This window comes from Neolamprologus multifasciatus, chromosome 22 (genome assembly GCF_963576455.1).
Source record: "Neolamprologus multifasciatus chromosome 22, fNeoMul1.2, whole genome shotgun sequence".
Taxonomy (NCBI): Eukaryota; Metazoa; Chordata; class Actinopteri; order Cichliformes; family Cichlidae; genus Neolamprologus; species Neolamprologus multifasciatus.
In genome coordinates this window covers 128,570-143,681 of record NC_140459.1, presented here as the reverse complement: position 1 = coordinate 143,681, position 15,112 = coordinate 128,570, and the positions used below count along the sequence as shown (strand labels likewise).

The 15,112-nt window shown below is 48.0% G+C and overlaps 1 protein-coding gene across 3 annotated transcripts; it reads right to left on the bottom strand.

Annotated features, from left to right (window-relative positions):
• Window positions 1-3,648: 3,648 nt before the first annotated feature.
• On the bottom strand, window positions 3,649-11,869 carry rfx5 (regulatory factor X, 5). 3 transcript variants are annotated; one of them, XM_085148523.1, is made up of 11 exons: window positions 11,425-11,869; window positions 9,837-9,991; window positions 9,688-9,721; window positions 9,523-9,605; window positions 9,297-9,419; window positions 9,073-9,189; window positions 8,906-8,984; window positions 8,526-8,724; window positions 8,241-8,323; window positions 8,019-8,159; window positions 3,649-7,928 (listed from the first exon to the last, which is right to left on the bottom strand). In XM_085148523.1, exons 2-11 carry the CDS (start codon window positions 9,956-9,958, stop codon window positions 6,849-6,851), a joined length of 2,061 nt encoding a protein of 686 aa, XP_085004649.1. In that variant the 5' UTR covers window positions 9,959-9,991; window positions 11,425-11,869; the 3' UTR covers window positions 3,649-6,848. The 3 variants fall into 3 exon arrangements, with proteins under 3 accessions (XP_085004649.1, XP_085004651.1, XP_085004650.1); XM_085148525.1 differs by having other exon boundaries at window positions 8,028-8,159; window positions 11,425-11,862; XM_085148524.1 differs by lacking the exon at window positions 11,425-11,869 and adding an exon at window positions 10,296-11,418.
• Window positions 11,870-15,112: the final 3,243 nt, after the last annotated feature.

Sequence of the window (15,112 nt, the reverse complement as noted above, 5' to 3'; positions counted from 1 at the left end):
ATTTTGTTTACATGACCTTTATATGATGAATTCTGACCTGATTTGTAGTCACTGATCTGTCTTCAAAATTATTCATTTTATTTTTGAAATTTGCATTTTGTTAACTTTTTGTCTGTTTTTATTTTATACCTGGTTATCTCTGTGTGAAGCACTTTGTGATCTTTTGTCTAGAAAGGTGCTACATAAATCAAATTTTACTTATTTTAAAGGGGTTATTAAATGTGCGAGCTTGCATTTAGCTGCGTTTCTGACTCATTTCTTTCAACATTCGTTTGTCCTCGAGCTTATTTTTCTCTCTCACGTCAAACAGTTTTGAAACAAGTTTCACTTCTGATTTCATAAAAGCTAAAATTCAGCTATTGTCCTGTCACCACTTTCCTCTGTACTCATGTTTATTAACCACATGTTATGCTCTGTGATAAATAGTAATAAATCACATGTTTTTGACTCTGAGATTATTCTGAGCTTTCATAGCGGTGATATTTATCAGGATCTGTAAAGACAGCAGCTATACGTGACAATAAGCAGCTCCTGCCCCTTAGGTGGGTTCAGGCTCATGAAGCTTTTATTTTGAAGTTAGACCAGCGTCATTTCTGCAAGTAGGTGCTCTGTTTTGGTTCTGTTTCCGGTTGGTCCAAAACTATTTCCTTCCTGTCCTCCCACACAAAAGCCCTTTCATAGTAAAAGCCTCAGGTACTCAGATTGTAAACACACCCCCTGAATGCGCGCTCAGAGCGCCCCCAGCAGGCTGGCAGCGGAACAGCACGGAAAGTGGGTCAAAGGTTAAATCAAGAAAATAAAGTCTGCGGGTGAACTTGATGGAACATCTGCAGACCCTAAACATCTGTCGCAGCTGCTTGATTATGAGAGTCCATCAGTGAATTATAATCATTATAATATTAATATTATTATAGCATTAACTATATGAGACCACATTGATCAGTTTATCCACCTCCGTGAGATGAATTATTAAACGGATGTCACTGTGGTTCAGTCCAGCTGTTAGCGGTAACGGAGCAGGTGGTCACCGGACCGACACGAACTGGTTTACCGAGCGCGCAATCAGCGGATGCGATCAGCGCTTTTTAATGACGCGCTCCCAAAGACGTCCAGACAGTTCACAGCACAGACACAACCATCAGCACGTCTGCAGGGGAAACAGCTTCCTCACATCACCTGACTGACTGCATTACTTCATGTAGCAGTGAGGAAAAGTGAAGCCCCCGTGTAAGTGAAGGACGTGGAGATTTGTTTCCTGTGGACGTGACGTTCACTGCGTGGCTCGGGACACCCGGGGTTCTGCCAGAAAGCGACCGTCCGTATTTAAAGCGCTAAAAGAATTTGTTGGCCTGTAATATGTGAGATATATGTCAGGTGTGTCCCTCGTGAACGATGTCACTTCACCTCGAGCCACAAACAACATTCCTGTCACAACAAATGTTTTTTGCACTTCGTAAAGATTTCCGTTTTCTGTGTTTCTGCCGGAAAAAGAAACATTGTGTCGATTTTCAGTCCACTCTGTTTACGGACATTTCCTTCAGTTATGACACGAAAATCCGTTTATTCACTGTTTATTTTTCCGTTAAGAGAAAAACTGAAAGTTCTGTTTATGTGACCATTTACTTCTTTTCACTGTAACTTCTTTATAATCTTACATTTCTATACGATTACAACCATTTTCTCAAAATTTGGTAGAAGAAAACTTTTTAAATGAAGCTTTGCTTAGTGCACAACATCCGTACATTTAATGTTAAATGTTCTTTTATCCTCCTCAACTCAGAAACTATATTGAAATATAACGACAGCATCCATCGTGTCATAAAATGACCAAACAGCCAATAAACGAACAAAATAATTCACAATCTTTCAAGTCTGAGGATTTCTATTTGCTTGTGTTCATGTACACACATGCACAGTGTTTCCTTCAAACAGGACACCTGACAAACACAAAATGTAACATTTAACAATCTTTGCACATTTGATGATATCCAGAGTACCTTTATGTTAGAATCAGTGCCTTACTTCACCTCAGTGTGCTTTACATCCATGTCTGTCCAATCAGGACACCGTATACACATGTAGTCAGTAACTTCCTTGGTAACGATGAGGAAGTGTGATAGTGCTGCGGTTTGGGGAAGGCCTTGAAGGGGCCTGGCGACGGCTCTCGGGCCGGGCAGAACCCCACGTACTAACGAGAAATAAAGGAGCTCTGTGTGGGATTAATCTGGGCTCTAATCTGAGCTGCTGTTAATTTGTGATTAACTCAGATGAATGTATCCTCAGCAGCAGAGGGGACTCTTGGTCGTCCTTTCCTGGGCCGTCCTCATGTGAGACAGTTTCATCGTAGTGCTTGATGTTTTGTGCGACTGCACTTTTGGGACACGTTCAAAGGGGCGATCGTGGCTCAAGAGTTGGGAGGTCGCCTTGTAATCGGAAGGTTGCCGGCCTCGCGTCTGTCAGTGCGTCCCAGGGTGGGTGTGGCTACAATGTAGCTGCCATCACCAGTGTGTGGATGGGTGGATGACAGGGTGTGTAAAGAGCGTTGGGGTCCTTAGGGACGAGTAAAGCACTTTACAAATACAGAGCATTTTTAGCATTGTTACGGACTGACTGACCTTCAGTTCTTAAAGTAATGATGGACTGTTGTTTCTCTTAGTTGATTGGTTCTTGCCATAACATGAAGTCTAACCGTTGTCAAATAGGGCTGTCAGCTGTGCACCAACCAAGAAACTCCACATACAAACCCTGACAGGCTCACCTGTGAAGTGAAACCCTCTCAGGTGATCATCATGAAGCTCACTGAGAGAAGGCCGAGGGTCTACAGTGTGTCAACAAAGGGTGGACACTTACAGGAGTCTAAAATACAACATATCTGGAGTTATTTATCATCTGCTTCTTTGTTACATAATTCCACGTATCCTTGTGTCATGTATTTAACTTCTTCAGTTTGTATCTACAATGTAGAAAGTAATAAAAACAAGATGTGTCCAAACCTTTGGCTGGCAGTGTAAGTAAAGACGTCATCATCCCTCACAGAACAATCATTTCAATAACTTCTCTCCCCTGACAGTCAGACTGAAACACAAACCACTGAACAATGTGCAACAATAACCTCTCACCACCTACGCAGCTCAACTCTGAGCCCTGTCTTACTATTTATATTTCATTCCTGCACAGTTGGTGTGGACCACCCACAACTTCACTGTGAACAATGGCAGTTAAGGCTTTTTGATTCTTATGTCTGCGATTGTCACATAGGCAGAAAATCAAGCTCTTCTTTTGTGTTTTCACTGTTTTCGATCAGCAGCTTTACAAATAACATGAAACAAGTGAGAAGAGAAAGAACACATTTACAGAAATCATCTTTTAAACCCATTTTAAATACTTCAGGTCTGTTTTAGACTAAATTATAAAATTTTAACCAAAAAAAATCTGATTTCAGACTCAAACTAGAAACAATCAGCTGATCATTCAGCGTATCAAGGTTTGTCCCAGAGGATTCAGGTTTTGTGACCAAGTCCTCTTTGACCCTCAGATCCTGTGAGCAGCGAGGGACCCTCGGGAATGCTGATAGCATTTTCCAAAGATCCGATTAGTCATCAGGAAGTGATTGAATACCTGCTGAAATGAAAGGCGGAGACCGGAGAGTAAGTTAACGTCACGTCTTTATTGCGTCACGTAGGAAAATAGATTCACATTAAAGTTCTGGCTTCTGTCCTCATCACGCTTCACTTTCTCTTCACAACAAACACAAGCAAAGCTGCGTCACGCCGCCTGCTGAGCAGCAGGTTCATCCTCCACCGCTCCCGAAGTAAAGTGCAAAACAAAAAAGCAACAGAAAGGAGAGGGGGCGGAGTTACGGAGAAACAAACATCCAAAAGAGAGACCAGCAGCCACGGGAACACATGCAGAAACTGATGGCGTTTCTCACGGCAACACCAGGAAGAAGAAAATCTGCACATCAACAAGCTCAACAACCGACAAAGCACAAGGCAGAAGGAAAACAACAGGAAACGCCAACGCCGCTGGTCACAGCTACAGACAAAAACCCGGCCCCCACGCCAGGGTCGCTCCCGACAGCGCCTCGTCATCTCGTCACGTTTCGTCAGGGAAGGTCTCTGACCCGGCGAGGGTCAGTGATAATCAGCTGTTCACATCTCAGAGGGCTGTGCCTCGCAGGGGAGCCGCTCTACACATGTACAGCACATATAAACAAGACAGGAAGTGACATCAGAAGGCGCCGTCAGTCTGGCCCCTCGGAGTTGACGCCCTGCTACCCGGATCCCGATCGTTTAATCTTTGATTATCTGACCCGTTTCTGGTTTAGTTTGGAGCACTGCGGCTCCACAGTGAACACCCCCCACAGACAGCAAACCCAGGCTCCCAGTGCTCCCAGTGCAGACTGGGCCAAACTGGGCCATAGCTGCTTAACTGGGTCACCCTGCAGCCCTTCAGGGATCATCAAAGAGGAAGCAGGTCCACTTATTCAGATGAACCAAAGCTTCTGGGGTCTCAGGCTTCGTCGTGCTGCTTCACACCTGGTCGTTTGGACAGCAGGTGTGAAGCAGCTCAGGTCCGCCTCCCCCTCGACTTTCTCTCCCCCTGATTGGCTCTCTCACAATCACCGTTTATCTGAACGCCTTTGGAAACCGACTCTTAGACTCGCGTTCTGAATCAGCTCTGCTCAGTTACTCGCGCTGTCCCAACTTCAGCTCTTTTTGCATCTTTGTCAGGTTTCCCAGTTTGCCCAGTTAACCCAGCAGCTCCTGCACAGGGAACAATCTCTTTGGGTTTCAGTCAGAACTGTTTGATTCCCAAAAGCAACATTTAACATCAGGTCTGCGATAAAGTGATGAGGACAGAGTCAACGGTGACTGGCAGCAGAGCGACTCGTTGGTCAACTCAGCAGCAACTTTGCCCACAGAGGGTTTTTGTTTTTCTTTCTGGAAGCATCTCGGCCTCAGTCCACCTCAAAGGAAGCAACAGGGACCAGTTCAGGACCAGCAAGCCTTCCCAGTCCTGGATCAAATCCCCACTGAGGTCCCAGATCAGCATAAACAGGTCCCGAGAGGTCCAACGTTTCGTCAGACGCTCCCGGAGTAACTCAGCATCAGTTCTCTCTGACAAACGTGATGCGACTGGAAGGACTGCTGTAACCACAGTCCAGGTCAGGTGACTCGCCTGTGGCGGCCGTCAGTTTATCGTACAAACTTCGTCTGAAGTAAACTGAGGCCTTTAGAGAGACTTAAACCGTGAGATGTAACGACTCTGTGCGATCACTTCAGCTCTCACTCGTATTTTCCTCTTTATACTGTTCAACACTTAAACTGAAGCGGCCGTGGTGCGGTCGGCCTCTCGTCAGGTGCAACCACAAACATTACTCATAAATAGCTGTGACGTAGTCTCTGAATAACAACAAACTGGTAACACACACGGACTCTGTACACAGTGCAGGAGTCAGTCGGGGCCGCGGCAGTTAACAGGACGCCGAGACGTGCCAGTCGGCCGAGTTTACACCATGCAGTCATATTTACATGCTGGCGCTTAGTGCAGTGCTGCCGTGTGCACCTTCCCATCATGCAACACGTGTGAATTAACAGTCAGGATTTTCGACGTCCCGTTAACTGACCCACAGCTCTCAGAGGACAGAGGGAAGTGAGGACACACACGTGAACACGCCACATTCACACCTCCAGACGCGAGTACTGACAAACGGGGTTTTTACAAGTCTGAGATCACAGGATGGAGATGGCGAGGACGGCGGCAGTGCCGAGCCTTGCGGGTTTGTAGCACCAATGATGAAGACGACGCCCGCGGGGAGCGAGACGCCGTCTGACAGAAGTGAAGAACAACACTCAGCAATGTGACACTTCCAGAGTCCTCCTGAAGGAACCACAGAAGAAGAGCAGGAACCACTTCCTGCTACGAGTTTAGGGCACTTCCTGTGGCCGAAACCTTTGTTTTGGGTTATTTTATTTATTATCAACATCAGCGTCTCGACATGGTCGTGTCACACTGCTGATCAGGACAGAGCTGCGGTGGCGCTCGCAGGGAGCTGGTTAGTGCAAAGGGTGCGTGGCGTCCTACGGGCTCTAAGTGGGTAAATTATTCTGCACGTGAGCGTTGGTGGAGGCGACTTGTGCTTTGCTCCTTGTGCCTGAGCTCAAGCTTCAAACCAACCGTTCGATCCGTGAGGGCCAGATATCGTGCCGCTGCTGCGCTCTGTAGCAGGCGGTGAAGGTTTCACAGTTCACAAAAAGTAGTTTCTAGTTAAACAAATGTGCTAATTGACAGAGAACAGATGGAAGCAGGTTTGCTGTGAGTCGTCTGGCCCTGACGAGCACTTTTAGAGTCGGTGACGGACGATTAATAATTTAAATCTAATCAAACAAGCTGAACTAATAAATAACGTCGCATTCAAACGTTTGGATCAAACGGCTTCTTTTTGGGGGGACTTGTTTTTCTCTCAAGCACATTTAAAAAAAATCACAAACACGATAAAAACACAAGGCTGTTCAGAACAGGGGGGCGGAGCCTGTGCTCCCCCAACGGCGCCTCCTGGAGGCGACTGGAGGGGAGCAGAGGCTGAGCGCATTAGGAGGTGGTTTCTCAGGTTTAACACACAGAACCTTTACAAGGCTCTGACCCGTAAGTACCAAACCCCGCCTCCTCCTCTGCACGTTTAAGGTGAAGCGAAGCAGCAGACCAACAAATGTTCAGAGGAAGTGCGGCCGCGAGATGTGAGTGTTCATGTGCGCCCCTGACTGGCTGTGACGCAGCCGATCTGGGATCTCCACCAATGAGAAGACGTCAGACGGCGAGGCTTTGTAGCGAGTGAGGTAACAGGGTTAGTGCCCCTCCCTCTGTGAGGATGTGCTGCCCTCGGCTTCCTCTTCCACATTCTTCATCACTGTGGCGGGAGAGGCGGAGCCAGCAGAGGAGGTGGAGGGAGGAGGCGGTGGCGGCGGTGGCGGCAGTGGCGGCGGTGGCGGCGGTGGCGGCGGCTGCACCGGCGTCAGCGTGATCTCCACCTCGCCTTGCTCCTCGTGCAGCGTGGGCAGTGGGAGGGGAGGTGCTGGCAGTGCGGTGGGCGGCGTGGTGGCGCTGTTGTTGTTGCTCGGTCGTGGAGCTTTCTGGATGACTTCCACCATCTGGGTGCGCCCTGATGGCGCCAGCTCCCAGCCCTGGTTTCCCGGGCTCTGCAGCAGCAGCAGCGGCTTGCTGTGGCGGTCCACCTCCGGAGGGCACTGCACCACCACGCCACGGTGCTCCACCGCCGGCAGCGCTCCCAGAACCATGCCGGGCGGCTCCTGGATCACCAGCTCCAGCACGGGCTGCGAGGAGGCCGACGAGGAGGAGGCTTTCTGGATGACGCCGCCCGTCACAGAGCTGATGATGGAAGGAGGAGGTGGCGCAGGTGGTAGGGGTGGAGGAGGAAGAGTAGTGGGCGGGGCTGGCAGGGAGTCCTCGGGGCGAGGTTTTCTCGGTCGTCCTCGTTTCCGTTTCACGGGCGTCGTGTTGGCGGGGGTGCTACTGCCGACGGCGCTGCCACTGCACACCACCACCTCCAGGGGACGCTTGGCTGCTCCACCTCGAACCTTCTGGACCACAGAGGTGGGGGCTGAGGGGGCATGCTGCTGAGGGGGCGGGGCGACCTTCTCCCTCTCGTAGGACAGACAGCTCTGAGGCAGAATCATCACAGGAATGGGGCCGCCCTGCTGCTGCGGCAGCGTTGCCATCGCGATCACCTTCACCCCGCCACCACTCGTGGCGGCGGTGGCGGTGGGGCCTCCGTGTCCAGACACCTCCCCTACACCAGAGGCGTCTTTGGGAGCCAGTGAGGGTGGAGAGGAGCGGACGGTGATCGTCTTTTCTGGGATGGAGCTGCGAGGGAGGATTCTGGGTAACTGCTTGATGAATGCTTCAACCTGCGGACAGAGAGACGGAGGTCACCGATTGGTCTGACTGAAACAAACACGCCATCCTGACTGTATCTGTGATGTCTGTGTTTCGTTCACCTCACTTACCGCAGGACGTAGAGACGAGGAAGAGCTGGAGGGCGGCGAAGCATCCAGGGAGGAAGGTTTTCCAGACGAAGCCGATTTGTCTCCTGATTGCGATTTCAGCGAGGAAGAGGAGAAAGAGTCTCCGAGATCCTTCTGTGGAAGGAGAGGCAGACAGGAGGAAATTAGCAATGTGATGCGTGGGTCGGTGACATCACTACCTGCTGTGAAATTAACCTTCTGATCAGGAGCGCCATCACCATCAGCTCTGGACGCCAGAGGAGTCTTCTTGATGACTTTGTGGGTTTTAGCTGGACCGCCTGCACAGAAAACAGCGCAGTCAGTGGCGTGCTGACATCATCATCATCATCGTGTTCACCGCCATCATCATCATCATTATGTGAAGGTTTCTCTGTGTGTCAGAGAGGGGGGGGGGACTGGACAGGCTGAGGGACTCTGGGGTGTAACACACACACACACACACAGAGACACACACACACACACACAGAAACACACACAGACCTGCGAGCGCGGCGGAGGACACGAGCTCAGCCTGACTACAGCGAGGGTTGACGATGTGCTCCTGGATCAGGTAGCGAGCGATCTCCACCACCGTGTCGAACGAGCGCTTCAGGATCTTTTGCGCCCAGTCACAAATCAGCTCGCACGCCGCCTCTGTCACTTCCTGTTTGTAGGTCTGGACCAGCTCGGTGAGCTCCGCCTGGAGACGAAGAGGAACAAACAGTATTCATCACCAACAAATTGCAAATAAATATGACTGGTACTGCAGTACACAGGAGTACTGCAGCACACAGGAGTACTGCAGCACACAGGAGGACTGCAGTACACAGGAGTACTGCAGTACACAGGAGTACTGCACAGGAGTGCTGCACTTTGAGTACCGGGTCATTCTTCAGGTCCAGGTTGGGCAGCAGAGGCATGTTGAGGACCGTCTTCCTCCTGATGCCGCTGTAACAGTACGTTTCGGCGGGTTAAGGAAGCTAAATGTTACTCCTGGCATTCCTGACCTGAGACTGGGTTCAGGTTTTCTTTTATTCTGAAAGGATATTTGGACTGTCCTCGGCCGCCGAGCCGTCTCGCTTTGATGTTGGGAAAAATGTCTCTGATGATCTTCCCAAAGTTGGCGGCGCTCAGAGGACGCTGCTGCAGGTTCTCACAGTACCTCCTGCAGGACAGACGCACAGTCAGGAAAGCATCGGAGCGCCATGGCAACCAGATCTATGTCAAACCACCCCTGTTACAGGGTCACTGTGTGTGTGTGTGATTTCTGACTTGTAGGTCTCGTAGACGTCCTGTTTGGGCAGGCAGGTGTCCGAATGCTCCTCCAGGTGACTGCGGATCCAGTTACAGGTGTGGAGCTGGTCGGCCGTGTTAAATGAACTTGAATCGCTGCCGCTGAGAACACAAGATTTACAGAGGTTCACCCTTTCTGACAGAAAAACAGTGAATCAAACTATCAGGATGAAAACAAAGGAGCCAAACGGAGAAGCAACGTCACCTTTTGTCTCCAGAACTCGGTCCAGAGGGCAGCTGCAGGTACAGGTACAGCTTGTCATTGTCAGAGAAACGCTGAACATCTTGCTGTTGAAAAAACCCCACAGTGAATGAATCAGACCTGAGGTGAGCACCAAACCAGACTTTAACCTCACATCAAGTTTCTTACCAGGATCTGCTCTACTTTGGTCTGAACGTGTTTCCTGTAAGAGGACAGAGGACATGCTGATCAGATCCATCACCAACACCACACAGGGACAGAAATTCTAATCCCCATTTTCACACACAAACACTTCCTGCTTCATCGCTCAGACTTACGAGATGTTGCTCTTCAGTTTCTGCAGCAGCATGCTGGGCTCAGTGTCACCCTCCCCTGTCTCCAGACCGCCCTGGCCCCGCCGGGAGGCCTCGGCCCGTTGGTGACACTGGTCCTCGGACATCAGGACCAACTAACCAATGCTGTGAAACACCATCTGAGAGAGACACAGGAAAACGCACACTGTAAGGACAAAAGCAGCAACTGAAGCCAGCTTTGTGGATGCTGTCCAGTCTGCCGTCTGCCTGCAGCGAGCTCTTTATTCTTTTTTTTAATCTTTGCAGAGTTTGTCTGCAGTTCTCTTCTCAACTAACTCTGCTGTGTGTATTCCAGCCCACTTGTCAACTGATCGAATTGTGTCATCCACGCTCAACAATGTGCAGTCAGGATCTTAGAAGACTGACCGCGGACCCCCCCCAATAATGTACATGGACAGACACATTTAAAACCAGCCTGCCCACCTGCAGTTCCTCTGAAGTTCAGCAGAGGGGCCAGCATAGGGTCAGTCCCCACAGACTCCCATAGCTTTCCAGCAGAACTAACCATGTTTAATAAAATATGATGAGACACGAACTGTGTTCAGGAAACAGTTTAAGAACTAATTTGATCAACTTTGGCCTAAAAATCAACAATTAGTTACTAGGACATCTCAGGATTCTTTACAGCTGACCGCACGATGATAAACATCTGGAGGAAGCTGTGGCTCTCAATGCAGTTCACAGTCCTGCTGCAGTGTTGGGGTCCAGCGGGCCCTGAGGTATCACAGCTGCCCAGCTTTACTGTACAGGCCTGCGGGGTCCAGAAACCGCCAAACACACCCCTACTCGGACCCCTCTGGGGACTCCGGTTTCACGTCCCATCCATGCGGGCCCTCGATGCTGATCCAGCTAGAACGGTTTAATTTTACCGTCCAGGTTAAAAAATCTGGATGTAAACAGCTGCAATCAACCCACGTTCCGGGTCATAGCTCTGCGGCGGCTGCGCGGCTGGCAGCCCGACCGCGGGCGGTAACGGAGAGACCAACGCCGGCTGTGTTACGGCAATCCCCGGAGCGGGGGAGGAGCAGCACGGAGCCCGCTACCGTTATCAGGAGTCGCCGGTGTGGCCGCAGTGTTTACAGCGCCGGTGGTCATGTGCTGCCATTTACAGCGCGCGCGCGCACATACACACACACGAGCCCAGCTGAACATATTACTCCGAAGCTAGCGGGCTAATGCCGTCCGCCGCGTTAGCTACCGGAGGCGGCCCAGACTCGGTGGCTGGGTTGTACTGAACAGATGTTAGAACCGTTTCACGACTGTCACGCGTGCGTGAATCGGCTCCCGGTTAGGATGCCGGTGATGTTCCGGATAACAGACATATACGGGCTACCTGCATGCTAATCATCATAGGGTGGCTCACAAGCTAAGCTAGTAGCTAACTGATAAGCATTAGCTAGTAAGCGCTGAAACAGCCCGTTAAATCGTTTCAGCGCGATCTTTTTCATTTCCAAATAATTCTTGATAATGATACATAAATTCTGTTATTACTGTATAATCCAACAAGCGAAGCCCGCTTCACTATTTATTTTAAAAAAGAAAAAGAAAGTACCTGAGCCAAGATACAGCAAAATTCCCCTTTTCAGATTTTTTTGTGATTGGACGAGTTTGTTATGTCTGCCTGACTACAAACCCAGCGTCTATTCCCATTGGTCAGTTCTCAAAAATCTACCCAGACACCAAAAGCGGGTTTAATCCTATTCGTCGAATAGAAATGTTTTTAGAACAGGAATTAATTTGATTGGACGCCTTTTCCTGATCTGCCCAGTTACAAAATAGATGAATTCTTCTGTCGAATTCTGCATAGCAACAGCGAAAGCGAAACCAGCTCACACAAAACGTAAAATTGACATGCATGTAGAAATGTTAGGAAGAAGCAGGGAGCTCACGTTCTCCAGTCTGAAATGATCATTTAATATTAATAAACTGAATTCTCATTAACCACATAAAGGATATGGTTAAATATTATCTCAAATTTCTTAGGGTAAAAAATCTGTTTTTTGCGTACAAACCCCAAGAATTTTATTGTGGATAAAAGATTAATTAAAAAAAACAAAAAAAAACACATTAGAATAAAGTCAACCATTCAATTCAATTCAATTCAATTCAATTTTATTTATATAGCGCCAAATCACAACAAATGTCGCCTCAAGGCGCTTCATAGATACAGAGAAAAGCCCAACAATCATATGACCCCCTATGAGCAAGCACTTTGGCGACAGTGGAAAGGAAAAACTCCCTTTTAACAGGAAGAAACCTCCAGCAGAACCAGGCTCAGGGAGGGGCGGCCATCTGCTGCGACCGGTTGGGGTGAGAGAAGGAAGACAGGATAAAGACATGCTGTGGAAGAGAGACAGAGATTAATAACAGATACGATTCAATACAGAGAGGTCATGTTAATACATAGTGAGTGAGAAAGGTGACTGGAAAGGAAAAACTCAATGCATCATGGGAATCCCCCGGCAGCCTACATCTATTGCAGCATAACTAAGGGAGGATTCAGGGTCACCTGGTCCAGCCCTAACTATATGCTTTAGCAAAAAGGAAGGTTTTAAGCCTAATCTTAAAAGTAGAGATAGTGTCTGTCTCCTGAATCCAAACTGGAAGCTGGTTCCACAGAAGAGGGGCCTGAAAACTGAAGGCTCTCCCTCCCATTCTACTTTTAAATACTCTAGGAACAACAAGTAGGCCTGCAGAGCGAGAGCGAAGTGCTCTAATAGGGTGATATGGTACTACAAGGTCATTAAGATAAGATGGGGCCTGATTATTTAAGACCTTGTATGTGAGGAGCAGGATTTTGAATTCAATTCTGGATTTAACAGGAAGCCAATGAAGGGAAGCCAAAACAGGAGAAATATGCTCTCTCTTTCTAGTCCCTGTCCGTACTCTTGCTGCAGCATTTTGGATTAACTGAAGGCTTTTCAGTGAGTTTTTTGGACATCCTGATAATAATGAATTGCAGTAGTCTAGCCTGGAAGTAATAAATGCATGAACTAGTTTTTCAGCGTCACTCTGAGACAGGATATTTCTAATTTTAGAGATGTTGCGCAAATGGAAGAACGCAGTCTTACATATTTGTTTAATATGTGCGTTGAAGGACATATCCTGGTCAAAAATGACTCCAAGGTTCCTCACAGTGTTACTGGAGGCCAAGGTAATGCCATCCAGAGTAAGAATCTGGTTAGATACCATATTTCTAAGCTTTTCAGCGCCGAGTACAATGACCTCAGTTTTATCTGAGTTAAGAAGCAGAAAGTTAGTGGCCATCCAAGTCTTTATGTCTTTAAGACATTCCTGCAGTTTAACTAATTGGTGTGTGTTATCTGGCTTCATGGACAGATAGAGCTGGGTGTCATCTGCATAGCAGTGAAAATGTATGCTATGTCTTCTAATGATGCTGCCTAGGGGAAGCATGTATAATGTAAACAGAATTGGTCCTAGCACTGAACCCTGTGGAACTCCATAATTAACCTCAGTGTGTGAAGAGGACTCTCCATTTACATGCACAAATTGGAGTCTATTAGATAGATATGATACAAACCACTGCAGTGCAATACCTGTAATACATTCAAATGCCATGCTATGGTAAAACTATGTTGAACAGCTGATGCAAATCAGTGATTCTACTTTTACTGAGGACATATTTAGCTGTTTAATCTTCAAGAAATCAAGGAAAACAGCTCTCTTTATTTTGTCACATGAATTTTCCATCATACAAAAGAGAAAGTACACAGAGTAAACAGGAGCAGACAGGAAGAGAAAGGTTTGTTAGTGATGCTGAAACCCCTGCCTCTCGTCTTCATTCAAACGTGCTGCAGAGAAACATGAACACAAACATTAGTCACATCTACAGATTGCAAATAAAGCTTTGTTCACGCTGCTTACATATGACTGCTCACCCAACCATCCAGGCTGTCATGTTGTCAAGTTTGCAGATGACACAGCTGTGGTTGGTTGCTTCACAAACGATGAGACCGGCTACAGGAAGGAGGTGGAACACTTGGAGGACTGGTGCAGGAAAAACAATCTCTGCTTAAATGACAAGAAGACGAAGGAGATGATTGTGGACTTGAGGAGGGGAAGACACACACACACACACACACCCCTGCACGTTGGAGGATCTGCAGTCTAAGTAGTACCCAGCTACAAGTACCTGGGTACGTACCTAGATAGCAACCTTACCTGGAAAAACACTTCCAGCCTGATCAGGAAGGCTCACCAGAGGCTCTACTTCCTGAGGCAGATGAGATGTGTGGGAATGGAGAGCTCAGTCCTCATCTCCTTTTACAGATGTGCGGTGGAGAGTGTTCTGTGCTCTGGCATCAACATGTGGCACAGAAACTGCCCTGTGGCAGAGAGGAAAGCTCTACAGAGAGTGGTCGGAGGCAGCCTCCCAACCGTCACAGACATATACACCTCCAGATGCAGGACGAGGGCCACCTGTATAGTGAAGGACCTCACTCACCCAGCACACTCACTTCTTGTCCCCTCAGGCAGGAGGCTGAGGAGCATTAAATGCAAAACCACCAGACTGAGAAACAGCTTCATTCCAGAAGCTGTGAGACTTTCTCAATACATAAATGGACAAGAACTGATATTGTAGCACCTTAACCACTACTGACACCGTCACTTTATCAGTGCTGGACATCATGGTCGTTGCTGCTGTAGCTATACTCCATACTGGTACTCAGGTTGTTGCACTCTATTTATTTGTACAACTTATTATTTGTTATTGTTTCTTTCGCTCCGGGACCGTGTGCACATCATTTCATTCCACCTCATGTAAACATGTGATGCGAATGACAATAAAGAATCCTTGAATTCTGATCATCTGGACGCAGCGTTTTCAGTGGGAGAAACGTTTCGTCACTCATCCAGGTGACTTCTTCGGTCTCAGCTGACTGCAGGTTTCCCCAATCTTATAAACAGTACATTTGCATAATATTGGGGAAACCTGCAGTCAGCTCAGACTAGCTAGCAAGCGCTGAAACAGCCCATTAAATCGTTTCAGCGCGATCTTTCTCATTTCCAAATAATTCTTGATAATGATACATAAACCCAGCGTCTATTCCCATTGGTCAGTTCTCAGAAATCTACCCAGACACCAAAAGCAGGTTTAATCCTATTCGTCGAGTAGAAATGTTTTTAGAACAGAAATTAATTTGATTGGACGCCTTTTCCTGGTCTGCCCAGTTACAAAACAGACAAATTTTTCTGTCAAATTCTGCATAGCAACAGCA

What these genes read in the sequence shown, in the direction of transcription:
- rfx5 (XM_085148523.1), bottom strand. Translation starts at nt 9,958, where the DNA reads ATGTCCGAGGACCAGTGTCACCAACGGGCCGAGGCCTCCCGGCGGGGC. An exon ending in CCAAAGTAGAGCAGATCCTG is followed by an intron (nt 9,606 to 9,687) that starts GTAAGAAACTTG and finishes TTTTTTCAACAG; the next exon opens with CAAGATGTTCAGCGTTTCTC. An exon ending in GTCCTCCGCCGCGCTCGCAG is followed by an intron (nt 8,324 to 8,525) that starts GTCTGTGTGTGT and finishes TTTTCTGTGCAG; the next exon opens with GCGGTCCAGCTAAAACCCAC.